Source organism: Xenopus laevis, chromosome 4S, assembly GCF_017654675.1.
Source record: "Xenopus laevis strain J_2021 chromosome 4S, Xenopus_laevis_v10.1, whole genome shotgun sequence".
Classification (NCBI taxonomy): Eukaryota; Metazoa; Chordata; class Amphibia; order Anura; family Pipidae; genus Xenopus; species Xenopus laevis.
Genome location: NC_054378.1, coordinates 8731363 through 8749644, shown reverse-complemented (window position 1 = coordinate 8749644; position 18282 = coordinate 8731363). Strand labels below are relative to the sequence as shown.

Genomic DNA, 18282 nt, shown 5'->3' with positions numbered 1-18282 from the left:
GTTTTCTGGTGATAGGAGCACCAACCCAGGGTTTCAGGTAAGTAAATACAATCACTTGGGGTGCCTAACATTTGGCACTCCCAAGTGCAAGACGACTTTCCTTCTCCTTTAATAGGTAAAATTAGGTTTTTACTTCCAGGTGAGAGAGCCAGCAAGCCTTCTTCTTTAGACTGCATAGGTTTATCAATGTCCAGTTTTGAATTAGGCAGCAGTTTTTCCATTGGCTGTCTGGTAACATACTGTCTGTCTGAATTTTAGAAGTCTGAAATACGGCCAGGACTCTGCACTGATCAGCCAGTCACAGACTGCCGTGTCATAGCCTCACCCCAAGATGTCACAAGCCTGTCGTTCAAACATTATCCTGCCCCTGGTGTCATAAGCTCCATCAGCTACATGACCTGCCCCTCTCCTGAAATTCAACCACACAACAGTGCCAACCCTAAGACTTGTGCCTCTGCTTTGGGACCCTCTCTGGGAGCAACCACATAATTGAAGAACTGCTGATGTGAAAATCAGTGTTTTGGTTTTCTGATTTAAAGGGGACCTGTCGCCCAAAATAATTCCAAATCCTATTTTATGAAATTACTCAAGCAAAATAAACTTTAATTACACTGTATTAATTATTTGAACCTAGTTTCCTTCTAACTGGGAATTCATAATTATAACAAGCAGGCAGGAGCCATTTTGGCAAGCCTTCTGTCATCAAAATCTTGTTTATGCACCAGAATGGGAGACCTGATGTCCATCCCCATGCACTGGCTACACAATTAAATGGTAAAGAGAGAGGGGGAATATGGGGAGAGCAGTGATATCTAGTAAGTGCTGAATGGAAAGTGAAAGTAATTGTCTGCTCTGCCTCTAGACATAGAGGAGGGGCAGGCAATATTTGATTGACAGCTGAGATTTTTAAATGCGTTTATAAAAGCTAGGAAAGTTTTAAGAAAAAAAAGAATTTGGAATTCATGTTTAATTTGAAAAGGACTTTTATTATACAGCTTTTTGTGTGGGGGTGACAGGTCCACTTTAATTCAAATTCATTTTGAAAAAAATAGCAAACATTCAAAAAAAAAGTCAATTCTACTCAATAGCGGTAACATTTGGGAAGGCAAACTGTTCCTTTAAACAACATTGATATGGTAACAGGGGGCTGCACAACTATACCATACCTACATTAAAAAGAATATGAGCTATGGAACCATGCTTTTAAAAATAATTTTCCATCATAAAAGACATTTAGGAAAACTTTTTATCTTTTATAAAAACTGTTCGGCAGGATTGGATTCAGCTGGTGTGTTTGTTGTTGGTCTAGCACAATGTGTGCTTCCAAATAAAGCTCCATAAAGCCAGGGAACCAACTACAGGCATCTCCAGAAATACATGCACACCCACACACACACTACTCCGAAATAATAACAAAATAATATTTTTTAAAAATATATCTGTCAATTTATAAACTCAGGAAAGTCACCTTGAGAAGAGTATGCTATTTTACTACTGAGCTGGCAGCCCACACACTGCTGAACTTAAAAGTCTGTCCCATCTCTCCAGTCAGGTCTGACGTACATGCTGCACCAGACACAGAGAGGTGAGCAGACTTCTAGCTTCAGCTGTCAGCCAACACCGAGCTGCGCAACTTGACAGCAGATAAAAACAGACACAAAAGGCTCTGTCGAGCCGGGGCTTCACACTTTCATGCTACAGAGCACTCTGCCTTGTTGTTTCAGTGGGAGAAGTAGATTATGCGCAGCAGTAGGTGCAGGAATGATTTTAGGGGAAGGCAGAGACAGAGGAGGTTTGCCCTGAGCCACCAACATCAGAGGGGCCCTTGTCCATCAGTTGTTAGATATCTTCAGTATCTACATAAGGGTTGGCCAAGATGCACTTCAGCCGCAGCTGAAGCTTGAAGTCAATGTTATTAATAGGGTAAAATGCTAAAATTATAGGCCAATGTTTTTTTTAGGAGAAGATGGTAACCTTATGTCTCCCCTATCTTCCTTCTAAGCTTTACAGAGCAATGTGTATCTGCTTCAACAATACGCATAGTAATGTTATGCATGGGTGTTTGCGTCCCCTTACTCAATAAAGCAGTTGTGAGAAACTTGCCTGGTGGTCTAGCGGGGACGCCCACTGCGTCCGTCCTCTTCAGCGCTGCGTCGGTGAATGTGCTTCTTACGGGTTTTGCGCACTAAGCAGTTTCCGGCTATAACCAGAAGTTCCCGAGCGTAACTCAAATATTTAGAGAGCTTTCAATGAGGAAATCATTGCCCAACGTAAAGGTGTTTTCTTAAAGTTCCTGGGTGCGATTCTTCTGTGTATTCCTGTTGTTACTGATTCTACCTGGCCCTGATTCTCGTCCTGTCCTGATTGTTGCCCAGTTTGACAAGTCATATGGATTCTGGTTTTGTACTGCGATTCTGGTGTGTTTGACCTGCCCTGTGACCCTGACCATTCCTACGTCTCCTGCATCTGTACTGTATTGACTGTTTGTTACCGACCCGGTCTGGCTTTTGACTACGTTCTTTGTTTCCCATTCTACAATGCCACACTTAGTTCCCTTGCTCGCTCAGAACTCTCTCCTTGGTTCTCCCACAATAAGACCAGGCGGCATCTAAATAGCGGAGGGCAGAAGAGTGGGCCGAGACCGGAACCTTGGGATTTGTTCTGGGTTTGGGATACCCTGCGTTACAGCAATGCTGAAAGAGCTGGGTTTTGATAGCCATACTCCAATGGCTGTTGTGGCCATGTCATTGACCCTGGGAGCAGGGTCATAAGATTGGAGTGCCAGTCTACACAATGTTTTATAGTTTTTTTCACAACTTAAAGTAGAGTTGCCACCTTCTGCCCCTTTGCAGTTTGGGCAGGGGACAGAACCTGTCACATTGGGTCGTGGAGGATGGCATTCATCATTCCTTCAATTATATGACGTCTGCCAGTACCACAGCCTGAAAAACAACCCACACCATGATTTTCCCACCTCCAAACTTCACTGTTGGTATGGTGTTTTTGGGGTGATGTGCAGTGCCATTTTTCTGTGTGTGCGATGACATCCAAAGTGTTAAATTTTGGTCTCATCTGACCAGATTATATTCTCCCAGAATTTCATTGGTTTCTCCAAATGTTATGCAGCAAACTTTAAACGAGCTTCAACAAGCTTTTTCTTCAGCAGTGGAGTCTTGATCAATGAGAGTGCATAGAGGCCATGTTGGTTGAGTGCATTACCTATTGTTTTCTTTGAAACAACTGCACTTGCTTAGTCAAGGTCTCTTCTGGTTATTCACAGTGCTCACTGCAACATTCAGAAGCTTAGAAATAAGTCTGTAACCAATGCCATCAGTATGTTTTGCAACAATAAGGCTGCGAAGGTCTTGAGAGAGCTCTTTGCTTCTACCCATCATGAGATGCTTCTTGTGTGATACCTTTGTATTGAGAAAGCTTTTTATAGGCCATCAATTATGACTAAACCAGCAGATCTTAATTTGCACTGATAATGGGCAGGATACTTTCTAAATACTGACAGATTTCAGCAGGTTTCTTGACTTTCCATGCCTTTCCTGTGTCATTCCACTTTATTACACATAACTTAATTTATGGATTTATTTTGAGTTCTTTGTGTTGATTACTTGTGTTGTTACCGACATCTGGTGTACATTTCATGTCAATAGCCCCATTAGAAATATATTTACCAAGAAAACATTGATGTATTCAATATTTATTTTCACTGCTGTATGTGCACCACTTTACCCTTACCTGTGTCTGTCATTGTGAAGAAGTCTTAAATCATCATCATCATCATTTATTTATATAGCGCTTAAATCAAGAATTTAAAAGAGGGCAGGGCTTAATAAAAAATTGGAGGTATTTGCAGGAATGGGATGAGCAGTAAAGCCTGTAGTGAGGTATCTTTGTGTACAGCAAAGATTTGGGGTAAATTTTGTCACCTGTCAATGGCTGCTGGGCTTAAGACCTTTTATATAGGAACTACTGGAGTTCCAGGTGGTTATGAGATGTGTGCAAAACATACACATGACTTTTTTTGTTCATGAATAAATCGTTAATGAAAGATCAGAGCAAGGAGGGAGAGTAGACGTTGACTTCTTCAGGTTTTTTTTTTTAGAATAGGCAAACTGGAAAACACAATGCAAGTGGAAGGAAGAGAGTTGGGAGGGATAAAAGGTGCAGATCCGGTCTGAGAATCAAAATAGGCTATGGTGTTTCATGTACACAGAGGCCCAAACAGCCCTCCAAAGGCCCATTAAGTAGTGACTATCTATGGCACCTTACAGCAGCCACTCTGGGATTTACCAGAACCTACAGATTGCCAGTCCAGTGTGCAAGCAAAATATTGGTCCCGAAAGATTTCAGCTTCACCTTAAAATGTATACAAACATGATTCCTCATCACCGCAAAAGCCCCTATTAAGGTGAAATAGTCCAGATTTGTAGACCTGAAATAGTGTTTTACTTAAGCAGACTTCAGAACTGGAGGCAGAATGTACACTTGTGGTGGTACTACCATTCTATTAACTACTGTTTTCTCCCCTCCCCTTTTCACACAATTACAATCTAAACAGGTAACATGAAGGGAGAATTTAGGACATCGGCTAAACTGAATTTTCCAGTTTGGGATTTTGTTAATGTTTAGACTGTTAACTAGTTGAGTGAACAGAAATATGCAAAGAGGGTGCAATAGGAATAAGGAAAGAGGGAGGATGTTCTTTATCTGATGTTGAACTATGAATTCAGGAATTCTCAAACAACAGGTAGAAAGCCTGATGAATAGACATCCCACTACCAGCTGTAGATAAACCACCTCAGTCTCTCTATATGCAGAAAGCTCTTCCTTACCAGAATGTAAACCTGCTTTCAACCCCTGCCAAAAAAAAGGATGAATGAACTCACTTGTCCTTCTTGAGGTGCCAGACACTCAATAACTTCATTCACCATTACAGGAACATGCAGCACTGTCTGGTTGGCTTCACCTGGAGGCTCTGGTGTGAGCTGAACTTCCTTGGCCTGAAGAAGCGACGGAGGCGCCCCTCTCCGAAACCTGCTGTAACTTCTACACACGTGCCTGAGGGAAGCCAGCATGGTTCTGCAGGAACCAAAAAGAAAGAAGGAACTGTATTAATCAGGGTTGTACAACTCGAGGCCCTCCACAAGATTATGTATTGCCCTCAATCTGCTCAAGGGCTCCATAAATTACATATGACACGGTCATTTTGAGATATTCATTTTGAGCATGGGGTTGGAGAAATATTTAGCCCACTTCATGTAAAAAGTTGGACAACACTAGTGATGCTTTTGTTCTAAATTACAAAGCATGCAGGGCATTCATCTAAAGCCCAATCCCAGGGAGATTGGTAGCAATCAAAATAGGTCTTTGCCTTTTATTCTTCATGGATAAGTACCCCCATGTGTCATAAGTACAATAAGGGAATTGTCCCAAGAGTGTTTATACAGTTCTATGGAGAGTGTTGAAAAGTATGATAGCTTACAATCAGTTGCTGCTAGTATGTGGAAAAGCAGTGATCCCCAATCAGTGGCTCAACCCCTTGGATGTTGCTCCCAGTGGCCTCAAACCAAGAGCTGATTTTTGAATTACGGACTTGGAGGCAAGTTTTTATTCCATATAAAACACATATTCTGCCAAACAGTGCCTCAAGTAGGCTGACAGTCCACATAGGGGCTACCAAATGGCCAAACACAGTACTTATTTGGCACCCAAAGAACATTTTTCATGCTAGCGTTGCTCCCCAACACATTTAACATCTGAATGTTGCTCACGGGTTCAAAGGGTTGAGGATCACCGTAGTAAATGAATTTTCTGTGCACAATATTAAGGTTTTTTTTTAGATTTGAAATGAATCCTGCAGATGATTGAGTTTCTTTATTGCATTCCTATACCAGGGATAACACCGGCAGATTTCAGACAAGGCAGTTTTAATTAGAAATTGGAATAACAACAAGCAACAATTTTATAGGCATGGAAATTTCCTTATAATTAGCATATCCAGACATGGACTGATTAAATTAAAATTAATATTATATGCATGTAGCGTTATATTATTATTATATATTATATATGTGTGTGTGTGTGTGTGTATATGTGTTAATTAAGGAAAGAGAATAATTTCTGCAGCCTGCTAAGGACACCAGTTCTGAACAAACAACTAAAACAAGAAAAGGTTAAAAATCAGCAGGATAAAAAAATAAATAAAAGCGAATGAATTAAATTATCAAAGAAAAGTTAACAGGCAAAAATTCAATTATACATTTTCTATTAGGATTTAACAGTAGACAGTGAGTCATCTCTCTCTTTCATTTGAGGATCTGAGGTGACGGGGGAATATATGCATATTTTTATTTTAAGGCAACAAGAGGAGCTAACAACCATGATAACTACTGTTAAGCCTCGTGACATATTTGGACTTTGGAAATAAAATGTATAGGCAATTATAATTGTTTCCGCAGGTAGGTTTCAGAGAAAGGTAAAGCCGCTATTATTGAAATGATTTCGAGTTTATTAAGGAGGACGATTCCAGGAACCCTGGGTATTTGGTAGACAGTGTTGTGAATTTAGCATAAAACTCCACCATTTCCCCAGATAAAACACTAATAATTAGGCTTGGATCAGATGCAAACTGGCCTGCCAGTGTACCAGGGATGTCCCGATGGACCCAGGCCCTAATGAACCCCAGCTGAGGTTAATTTCCTTCAGACTTTCCTTATTTTCAACATAACCTTCTATATGTAATTCTTATGAAGGTGGACCCTGGATGTCAGGTTCTCTGGTGGGCCCTAGGAGACCAAGGTAAAGCTGTATTCTGTCAAATACAATATATGTCTATAATACTTTCTGCATGCCCAGATGAATTCCATGAAAGATCAACTTTAGGTTAGTGCCAGCCCAAAGGTATACAATTAGTGACAGCTCTTTCCTACAGTAGAAGCCCAATCACTTTCTGAGACATTAAAAAAACTGCTAGCATGATGGACAAAATGAACCATTGAAATGCCTGCTCGAAACGGTTAAAACGGTCATCGTACCAGATGATCTTCTGTCAGGACCCGATCCCTTTGTTATTTCATAGGTCTATATGCAACCTACTACATTAAGCAAGGTCTAACTCTAATTGTTGTGAGAGTGTGTCCTCAGTCTCAGGTTTTTTATGGATGTTTCAACAATGGCAGGTCAACAAAGGATGCCTATACCACAAGGGGTCTTCTGCCTCTCCCTAACTTGCACATCTAAATGACATACAAATTAGGGCACAGGCAGAGAGGGTGGGAAGGGAAGTGTCTTCTCCCTCTCATCACCCAAAAATATACAAACAGATGCAGGTAGCTGCAGTAGACCAGTAGCAGTTCTTCAAGAGGTGGTTCTTGGAACAGTGCCTCAGAGGTCATGACTCCTAGCGTCTTTCAACTTTTAATTTGTTCTATATCCATCTATTCATATGGATATATAGCTCCATCAATATATCTACTGTCCATAACAGCTGCATCAGAAAGGGTCACACTTAGTGAGAAACATTCCTATCCAAGAATTTACCTTAAAGGAGAAGGAAAGGCTTGAAGAACTTGGTGGTGCCAAATATTAGGTTTTGGAACTATTGTAAATATTAGGGTTTGTAACTACAATCACTTGGGAGTGCCTAACATTTGGCACCCCAAGTTCTGTAAGCCTTTCCTTCTCCTTTAAAGGAGAAGGAAAAATGTCAAAATTGAAGGCACCCCTAGTGTCCAGTGCAATGAATATAATTGCTTAGTTAAGACCCAGACCGGTGCTCTGGTTCCCTGAATACTGCAAAGATGAACTTAGAAGCAAAAGGCTAGCTTTTCACTCTACTGCACATCCACACTCATCCAGGTCTGCAGGGAAGATCTGAAAAGCTAAAACGTGTGATTGTGAAGCTCCTAATGAAGTACCCAATGTCAGTGCCGTTTTTAGCAAACAGGAACAACAACCAGGGGCGTCAGATAAACATTTGGCATCCCCCAGTGATTACACCGTTTCTTCTCGTTTAAAACAAGCAGAAATAGTTACAAGCAAGTGAGAAGTAGAGGACCACCACCAGTCAAGTGAGGGCATTTTCCTTTTTAGTTAAAATAAAAGGCAAGCTGCAGAGATGGTGCAGAAAGCAGCAATAAGAGTTTGGGAGATAAAATACAAAATGAAAAATAAGAGGCACAACAGCAATGTTTTCTAAGTTGGCAGGAAAGCATCAGCTATGACGGAGATGGGATCCTCAGCACTATCCTGCTGCATATACCACCCCCGTATCTCAATTTATAGCTCAAACACAGAGCTTCCTCTCATTAATAGGGCTAGCAAACAGCATTTGTATTTCATCACCTTTCACTCCCACCTACAGCAGCAACCCAATTATTCAGTTTCATTACTGTGTGTTTTGGTGTCTGTGCTTGTCGTCTGCTGGTAGGATTTATCCATTCTGCTTGCTGGCTCTTCATTAGAATCCACACCTGGTAACACTTTAACATCTCTAATGTGCCATTAGATGTGCTGCATAGTGCAGCCTCAGTCCGGCAAGACATCGAAAAGAGTCATTTCAGCCAGTTTTAAGATAACACAGATTGACTTCCAAACTTTTTCCTTTGGGGGTGTGCATACAGGTACATTGATGTGTATTGATAATGTGATATTAAAGGAGACCTAAACCCCCCCCCCCCCCATAGTCCTGCGCAGGTCCATTTTTTGGAACCCGCAACCTGCTATCCGCAACCCGGACCCGCTACCCGGCCTGCAAACAAGTACCTTATCCGCAACAAGAACCCGCTGACCATCAAGAATCAGGAAGTGCTGTCATTGTAAACCAGAAGTGACATCATCGGAAGTAGGCGTGATCAGAAGAAAGGAGTAAAAATCGCTATTGAGAAGACCCGCAAACCCACAGAACCGCGTCTATACCCGCACCCGAAACTTCTACCCTCAACCCTCAGGGTACAGCAGGTTTTTGCCGCGAGTACCCCACTCGCTGCAGGACTCTACCCCCTCTTCCAAAAGCCCCCCATAAACTTTCAGGCATTGCCCCCCTCTTCCTCCCCACAATGTTTATTTTAAATACTTTAAAAAAAATCTGACCCTTAAAGGAGATTTCAAACGTTTTCCAGAAAAAACCCTACCCCCCACCCCACGTAGACCCCCCTCCCTCCTCCCCTCAGCCTAGTTCCACCCCCGGGGAAATGCCACTAACTTTATACTTACCCCTCGGCCAGATTCAGGCATCGGAGTTCACCACAGCCATCTTCCGGGTTTTTGGTTAGCTGAGTGGGAGACCGACGAATCGGTGCATGCGCAGTTCGAGCAATTTGCCCGTTTGCGATAAATGCGCATGCACCGAATTGGACGGAAATTGCAGAAGCGCCAGAAGAAGACACAAAGACCCGGAAGATGGCTGCGATGGCTGAATCTCTGCCAAGGGGTAAGTATAAAGTTAGGGGCATTTCCCCGGTGGGCAGTAATGCTGGGGGGAGGAGGGATTTTTTTGGAAAACAGTTGAATTCTGCTTTAAATGCAGAGAAGTGCAGCAGAGCTTCCAGTCACCATCTTCTGGCTCTTCATGTAGACTTCAGGTCTCCTTGCTGACACACAGCCTGACAGGAATTGCCTTCAATCACACATGCGCAAATCGGTGTTGAGACCCGAAGACTTTACAAAGATCGAGGAGGTGACAACTGGGATCTCTGCTGCGCTTCTCTACATTTAAGGATCCGTTTTTTTGTTTTTTTTAAACTAATGCACATGGCGGGGGGGGGAGTGGAGGGAGTCAATGTCTGAAAGCTTAGGGGGGCTTTTGGTTGGGGGGGTTCAGTTCTCCTTTAAAGTGACACATTGGCTAAATTGCAGGTACACATTTCATGGAAATTTTAAGGAAATAGTACACAGGTGAGATTTTCAGCAAGGACAGTTTTCACATAGCAGGGGTACCGCTGAGCTAGCGGGACACCGTGGAAAACCCAATAGGTCCCGCTGACCTGTGGCCCACTCCTGTGGAACTGTGGGCTCCCTTCCTTCCCCTTGTGCTTCCGATTGCGTTGCGGTGGACCGGAGATGGCAGTCCCAGTGAATACCAGACACTAGTGATGTGTGAGCCGGCCCGATACCCGCGGAACCCGACCTCGCACTCCCATTTGCTCTTCTTCCTGCTCTCCCTGCCCGCCACCGTGCACTGGCAGTTTCCAACTTCCGGCGCGGGTCTATAAAAGGATCCCGGAAGTCAGATGTGGGCGTGCGCGGGTGGAGGGAGGGAGGGAGGAAGGGCGCGGATGGAGGGAGGGCGTGTTCAGGTTGGGTGCTGGTTTTACCCGACCCGAACATTAACAGACAACTCAGTCCGACACTATAGGGACCCCTCTTGAATACAGCACTTCAGGGGATAGCCACAGGTCTCTGCACAGTGATATTGTGATACAATTTCCAACTAGTTTTCATTCAAAAACCACAAATGAAAACCAGTTGCAAATTGTCTCAGAATATGCCTCTCTACATCATACTAAAAGTTAACTCAAAGTTGAACGACTCCTTTAATTTCTGTTCCTTTGATCTACCTGCTCCTTTTTTTTTGTTATTTTTTTTAAACCTAACCTGAATACTTGCCCTATAAACAACAGCCGTACGAGCATCGATATCCTAAGGAGAAATAATCAAAATTATGAACGAATATATGTAAAATAATTGCAAGGCACCACGTTTTATATTATAGGAATCCTGCATAAAAATCACTTGGAATATTAGATTTATTTAAAGGCCAAGCCTTCATTTATCGGCTAACGAATATTTCAGATTGCTGAAGTGTTTCACAGATACTCGGGTCACTTCTTTTATTCGTTTTCCTTTTTTTTTAAAAAAAAAAAGAATGAATAAAACATGGCAAGTTTATCCAAAGTTCAAACCCTACATAGAATGGATGGATGTGCAGAAGTTTATTTGTGTGACGCAAATAGCGAAGCATAACAAACAAAGAAGGGACATGAATCACTGGCGTATCAATCAGAAAAATACACAGACACCTATGTGCAGACACTCGCTCAGCCCACGCAAGGGCACGCCAGTGATAATGATGATAAGGGGGAACAAAATGAGAAAATACAGAGTTAGAAAACCTTGGGGACATGGCTGTTTAATACATAAAATAAATGTTGTTCTAGCTGCGGAACTGCATGCTCAAGCTTTAAAGGGATACTGTCATGGGGAAAAAAATTTTTTTTTCAAAATGAATCAGTTAATAGTGCTGCTCCAGCAGAATTCTGCACTGAAATCCATTTCTCAAAAGAGCAAACAGATTTTTTTATATTCAATTTTGAAATCTGACATGGGGCTAGACATTTTGTCAGTTTCCCAGCTGCCCCAAGTCATGTGACTTGTGCTCTGATAAACTTCAATCACTCTTTACTGCTGTACTGCAAATTGGAGTGATATCACCCCCTCCCTTTCCCCCCAGCAGCCAAACAAAAGAACAATGGGAAGGTAACCAGATAGCAGCTCCCTAACACAAGATAACAGCTGTCTGGTAGATCTGAGAACAACATTCAATAGTAAAAACCCATGTCCCACTGAGACATATTCAGTTACATTGAGAAGGAAAAACAGCAGCCTGCCATAAAGCATTTCTCTCCTAAAGTGCAGGCACAAGTCACATGACATGGGGCAGCTGGGAAATTGACAAAATGTCTAGCCCCATGTCAGATTTCAAAATTGAATATAAAAAAATCTGTTTGCTCTTTTGAGAAATGGATTTCAGTGCAGAATTCTGCTGGAGTAGCACTATTAACTGGTGCGTTTTGAAAAAAACATGTTTTCCGATGACAGGATCCCTTTAATTCCTTTAGAAAAACCAGTTATAATGCTGAAAGAATTAAGTTTTTGGATTTATGTTCTACATACAGTGCTATATACCAGCTCAAAATGCCATCACCCTTACCTTTGCATTAAAGGAGAACTAAACCCTAAAAATGAACGTGGCTAAAAATGCCATATTTTACATAGTGAACTTATTGCACGAGGCTAAAGTTTCAGCTTGTCAATAGCAGCAATGATCCAGGACTTCAAACTTGTCACAGGGGGTCACCATCTTGGAAAGTGTCTGTGACACTCACATGCTCAGTGGGCTCTGATTGGCTGTTGAGAAGCTAAGCTTAGGGCTTGTCACTAATTATCCAGCAGAAAAAGAGCTTCCCTGGCTGTAATATAAGCTGATGCTACAGGTTTGCTGATTATTCAATTCTGATACTAATTGCACTGGTTTCTGTGCTGCCATGTAGTAATTATGTGTATTAATTACTAATCAGCCTTATATTGTGACATTTCTATTCTATGTGTACTGTATATTGTGAGTGGGTCCCTAAGCTCAGTAAGTGACAGCAGCACAGAGCATGTGCAGTGAATCAGCAGAAAAGAAGATGGGGAGCTACTGGGGCATCTTTCGAGACACAGATCTTCACTGCAAACATTGTTGCTTTGGGCTGGTAGAGAAGCCCAAATCATAATGTGCAGCGTGTCTACCCTACTTCTTTTAAAACGTTGGTCCTCCTTTAAATTCCTGTATAATAAACTCTACCGCTTGGAACACAACATCTAGTTTACTCTTAAAGGGGTGGTTGCTAGGAGAATATGGACCCTAGCAACCCGACTGCTGAAACTGCCAACTGGAGAGCTGCTGAATAAAAAGCTAAATAATTAAAAAAACACAAATAATACAATTAAAACCAATTGCAAATGGTCTCCGAATTTCACTCCCTACATCATACTAAAAGTTATTGTTAAGGTGAAAAACCCTTTTAACATTCATGGGCTTATTGTCCAACCAGTGACAGGTGCACCGAATCCAGGATTTGGTTTGGGATTCGGCCGAACCGAATTTGAATCCTAATTTACATATGCAAATTAGGAGCGGGAAGGGAAAGCACATGCATTGCAAAAAAAGGAAGTAAACTTTTTTTCCCACTTTTTCCTTTCCAGACCCTAATTTGCATATGCAAATTAGGATTTGGTTCAGTATTCGGCCAAATCTTTTAGGAAGGATTCGGCCGAATCCCAAATAGTGGATTAGGTGCATCCCTACAGGTAAGTGATCTGCATACCACCCAACTGTCCCGTTTTTCGTGGGACAGTCACGATTTTATCAGTTCAACCAGCAGTCCTGGATTGTTACTGAAATGTCCCGACTTTCTCTTTGATCTCCTGCACTGAACAGCCGAAAAAGATAAAAAAAAGTTTTTAAAATTGAATTGGCTTTTGGCAGCGAGCCCAGAATAGTGGCTGGTGCACTTAGATACATTTGTAACAATATAAGATAAGCAAAGAAACAATTGCAAATATTTAAGATAAGCAGGTCTTTTGGGGAAACTGTGACTTGCAGCTTAAAGGCCAATTCGCCTTCATTAGTGAAAACTGTAATAACACATAAAAACCACAGAAATGTGTTCAAACTTTCATAACCTGACAAATTTTGTAAAACGAACATGGTAATTAGGGGGTGTGGCCATCAAATGGGCATGGTCAAAAAATGTTTGCCCCGCTCCGTGTGCCAAATCGTTTTGTCCCTCTTTCTATTTCTAAAATGTTGGGAGGTGTAGGTCTGAGCTCGGTGCATGTGGCCTCCTAACCTATGGGCTTAAAGTGACAGTGACAGTTAGTGCCATAAGGACAGAGTCTATCATTGAATGGTTTTGTCCCCTGGAGTAATGATGCTGTACCTCCAGGTGAATTCAGCAGCCATATCACTATGATACATCAGTTGCACATGAATGTTTAATAAGTGCCAAGGGGGGAGGGATTAAAGGGGAAGTAAAGTCTAAAATAGAATAAGGCTAGAAATGCTGTATTTTGTATATTAAACATAAACATGAACTTACTGCACCAGAAGCCTAATAAAACAAAGGATTTATGCTTTCAAAGTTGGCCACAGGGGGTCATTTGCAAGACCAAGACCATGCACATGCTCAGTACGGTCTGGGCTTCAGTTGGGAGGTTAAGCTTAGGGATCATCATAAATGATCAAAACAGCCCAAGTCAAATAATATCTGAAATAGAAGCTGATTAATACCGAACCGAATTTGAATTTGCACATGCAAATACAGGGTAGGAAGGGGAAAACATTTTATATTTCCTTGTTTTGTGACAAAAAGCTACGTGATTTCCCTCCCCGTCCCTAATTTGCATATGCAAATTAGAACTAGGATTCGGTTGGGCCGGGCAAAAGGATTCGGCCGAATCCTGCTAAAAAAGACTGGATCCTGAACCGAATCCTGGATTCAGTGCATCCCTAGAAACTTCGGGCGACTTTGGAAAGCCAAATTGACCGGAGTGCCATCCCGCTAGCTGGCGGGAAGGCATTTCAGGGAGATTAGTCGCCCGAAGAAGAGGTGATTTGTCGCTGGGTGACTAATCTCCCCAAGTAGCAGCGTGTGCCACCACCCGAACTTTTATGTTATAGAATGGTTCATTCTAAGCAAGTTTTCAATTGGTCTTCATTTATTTTCTTTTTCTAGTTTTTGAATTATATGCCTTCTTCTTCTGCCTCTTTCCAGCTTTCAAATGGGGGGTCACTGACCCCCATCTAAGAACAAAATGCTCGGTCAGGCTACACCTTTATTGATATTGCTACTTTTTTTTATTAATTTCGTCTTTCTATTGAGGCCTCTCCTATTCCAGTTTCTTATTCAAACCAATGCCCGGTTGCTAGGAGAACATTGACCCTAGCAACCAGCAACAGCTGAAATTGCAAACCGGAGAGATGCTGAATAAAAAGCTAAATAACTCAAAAAACACAAATAATAAAAACCGACTGCAAAATTGTCTCCGAATATCCCTCTCTACGTCACACTAAAAGTTAATTCAACAATGAACATGGCCTTTAAAGGGGATGTAAACCCCAGAACATCTGTCCAATGAACACATTCTAGGCAACTTTCATTAACAGATTTTCAGCAGGAGGGGTAATTGCATTTGAAAGCAGAGTTGTGTTGTCTCTCCCTGCACCGCTGCTTGTGGCTCATGAAACAATGTAGCAAGGCTCAATTTCCCACAATGCCTTGCCCGCTTCTCTGCAGCTCTGGGAATCAGCTGCTACATTATGTCAAGGTCAGAACCAGCGAGGCAGGAACATTTCTACTGACAAACAAAGGCCATTTTCATTTATTAAGACATAATTGTATTTTAGTTCGACACCATCATAATTTGGAACCGAACCTTCTGGTTTCCAGCTGCTCTTAAACTACAACTCCCAGCATTCCCCAAAGCCTGTATTAGGAGTTTAAGGTTAAAGCTCTGCAGCAGCTGAATTGCTGGGCGATTAAACATACAAAGATCAGCGGCTAAGTCTATAGATACATCCCCACCGCTCTGAAGAGATTCCACTTACTGAAGCCTGGGAAGAGCGCGCTGCCTGCTTATATCTCTGGCTGACACCAGCTGACGTCACTCAACCACGTGATGGTTCCAACCAGGGAACGGAAGTCGAGGCTATTGAAGCCGGAAGTGAAGGGACTAAGAGACCGGGAGATTTGAATGGAGTCAGCTGTGAATGACCGACATTGCGATCAGCAGGCAGGGTCAGTGCTTGGCATGAGAAGAATTACGTTTTGTGACAGAGTGTGTGGGGGAGGTGCTCGCTGATTATATTTACATGAAACAGCAGCGACAATAATAGTCGGGGAACTGGGGCACAGGCTTGTCCATAGCGGGTTAGTATGGGTTTATATTTAATGGGTACATTGGGGGGAGCAGCTGAGACATTCGGGGTGCTGCACATGCGCACTCTATTGTACTGTACGGGCAACTGAGGGATAAACAACAGTACAGGGGTACAGGTGTGCTCCACACTACTCAGTACTGTAGGACAAACTGGTCTCTAATCAAAAACACAGAGAGGCACACAGAGGCATGTGTCACAGACATGTTTGACTGGGAGTCAAAATAGGCCCTGGCAATTCAGTTACACAGAGGCCCGAACAGCCCACTAAATACTGACTTTCTATGGGACCTTATAGCAGCCCCTCTGGCATTTGCCAGAACCCACAGATTGCCAGTCCGGGCCTGTTTGAGAAGGAGCTGGAGTATGCACAAGATGCTTCACCCTGAACAAGCTGCAGAGGGATGTGCCACATCTCCACCCTGGAGGAGCTAGGGGAAGCCCCAGAGGGGTCCACCCTGGATTAGGATCTGAGGATTGTGCCAGGTGGTCCACCCTGGAGGAGGAGCTGAAGGGGAAGCCCCAGTTGGTCCACCCTGGAGGAGGAGCAGAGTGATGCGCTAGATGGTCCACCCTGGAGGAGGAGCTGAGGGATGTGCCAGATGGTCCACCCTGGAGGAGGAGCTGAAGGGGAAGCCCCAGTTGGTCCACCCCAGAGGAGGAGCTGAGGGATGTGCCAGATGGTCCACCCCGCAGGAGGAGCTGAGGGATGTGCCAGATGGAGATGAGAAGGAAAGTAGATTCCGCACACCGGCTTGTCAGTTAAAAAACATCATCTTTATTCGACCATGTGTTTTAACATGGTCGAATAAAGATGATGTTTTTTAACTGACAAGCCGGTGTGCGGAATCTACTTTCCTTCTCATCTCTATTTGCACATGGCGTGGGACGCCGAAGTTCCTGCACCTGGACTTGATCAGCAATTTGCCGGCTTTTGAATTCACAGAAACTGCGGTGAGTCGGAGCGGTTACTTTATATCTCTTTCGTTGGATGTGCCAGATGGTCCACCCTGGAGGAGGAGCTGAAGGGGAAGCCCCAGTTCGTCCACCCCAGAGGAGGAGCTGAGGGATGTGCCAGATGGTCCACCCCGCAGGAGGAGCTGAGGGATGTGCCATATGGTCCACCCTGGAGGAGGAGCTGAAGGGGAAGCCCCAGTTGGTCCACCGTGGAGGAGGAGCTAAGGGATGTGCCAGGTGGTCCACCCTGGGGGAGGAGCTGAGGGATGTGCCAGGTGGTCCACCCTGGAGGAGGAGCTGAGGGATGCGCCAGATTATCCACCCTGGAGGACGAGCTGAGAAATGCTAGCAAAGAGGATTAGGGATAAATTAGCTCCCCATCTTCTTTTCTGCTGTTTCACTGCACATGCTCTGTGCTGCGGAGTTCACCTCCAGATGTACCAAAATGTAGATTTTGCCACTAATACTTTAGCATTTTCTCGGATGGGTTTTTTTTATTCTGTTTTTGCATCTTAAGGATGGCTTGTGTCACCTGCATGGAGAGCTCCTTTGACCGCATGTTGTCTGTTCATAGCAAAATCTTCCACATAAAAGCACCCCCCCTCAAACAACTCCAGGGCTTTTATCTGTTTCATATAATGACATAACAAAAGAATCGCCCACACCTGCCCATGAAATAGCCTTTGCGTCAATTGTCCAATTACTTTTGAGTCCCTGAAATTAAGTAAAAGGCTTTAGTTCCTCACATTTTTATGCAATCTTTTTTTCAACCCACTGAACTAAAGTTGAAAGTCTGCAGTTCAACTGAATCTGAGTTGTTTCATTTAAAATTCATTCTGGTAATGTACAGAACCAAAATTAGAAAAAAAGTTGTCCAAATATTTATGGACAACTAACTGTAGTTACATATTTAATTTGGTGGGGAAAAAAGACCATCAAGTTCAAGCCCTCCAAATGAAATCCAGCATTCATACACACACACTAACCCATCCATACAAAACATAAATGATATATACCCATATCTATACTAATTATAAATTTTAGGATCACAATATCCTATATGATATTCTGCTTATCCAAGAAATCATCCAAGTCCCTCTTATAGTCATTAACTGAATCAGCATCACAACATCACCCGGCAGTGCATTCCACAACCTCACTGTCCTGACTGTGATGAACCCCCTACGTTGCTTCAAATGAAAGTTCTTTTCTTCTAGTCTGAAGGGGTGGCCTCTGGTACGCTGATCCTCTTTATGGGGAAAAAAGTCCAATTAGAAAATGTTCCATTTACTGCTACTGTTTGTAATATATCCTTCAGCCAGTGTTCTATCTAAGTACAAATACTAAATTCCAGGCCAACATTCCTTAATTTAACCCTTAACCTTCTGTGCGGCACTGTATCAAATGCTTTAGCAAAGTCTAAGTAGATCACATCCACTGCCATCCCAGAGTCGTGGTCCCTGCTCACCTTCTCTTAAAAAGAAATTAAATTAGTCTGGCAAGATCTATTACGCATAAACTCATGCAATTTGCAATGAAATCCAGTATCTTATCCCTTAATACCCTTTCGAAAAGCTTTCAAACCACTGACGTCAGACTAACCGGCCTATAGT

General features: G+C 42.8%; 1 protein-coding gene across 3 annotated transcripts in view; it reads right to left on the bottom strand.

Moving 5' to 3' along the window:
* The window catches only part of mettl15.S (methyltransferase like 15 S homeolog), a 109003-nt gene extending 93481 nt beyond the window's left edge, over nucleotides 1-15522 (bottom strand). Inside the window, exons 1-3 of one of the 3 annotated variants that reach the window (XM_041591300.1) lie at nucleotides 15383-15432; nucleotides 12651-12652; nucleotides 4899-5091 (exon numbers count right to left, since the gene is read on the bottom strand). In XM_041591300.1, the coding sequence (XP_041447234.1) occupies nucleotides 4899-5087 (189 nt within the window). In that variant the 5' untranslated portion in view covers nucleotides 5088-5091; nucleotides 12651-12652; nucleotides 15383-15432. Of the gene's footprint in view, nucleotides 1-4898; nucleotides 5092-12650; nucleotides 12653-15382 lie in introns of all 3 variants that reach the window. The other 2 variants (XM_018259571.2, NM_001091914.1) reach the window with 2 other exon arrangements.
* Nucleotides 15523-18282: the final 2760 nt, after the last annotated feature.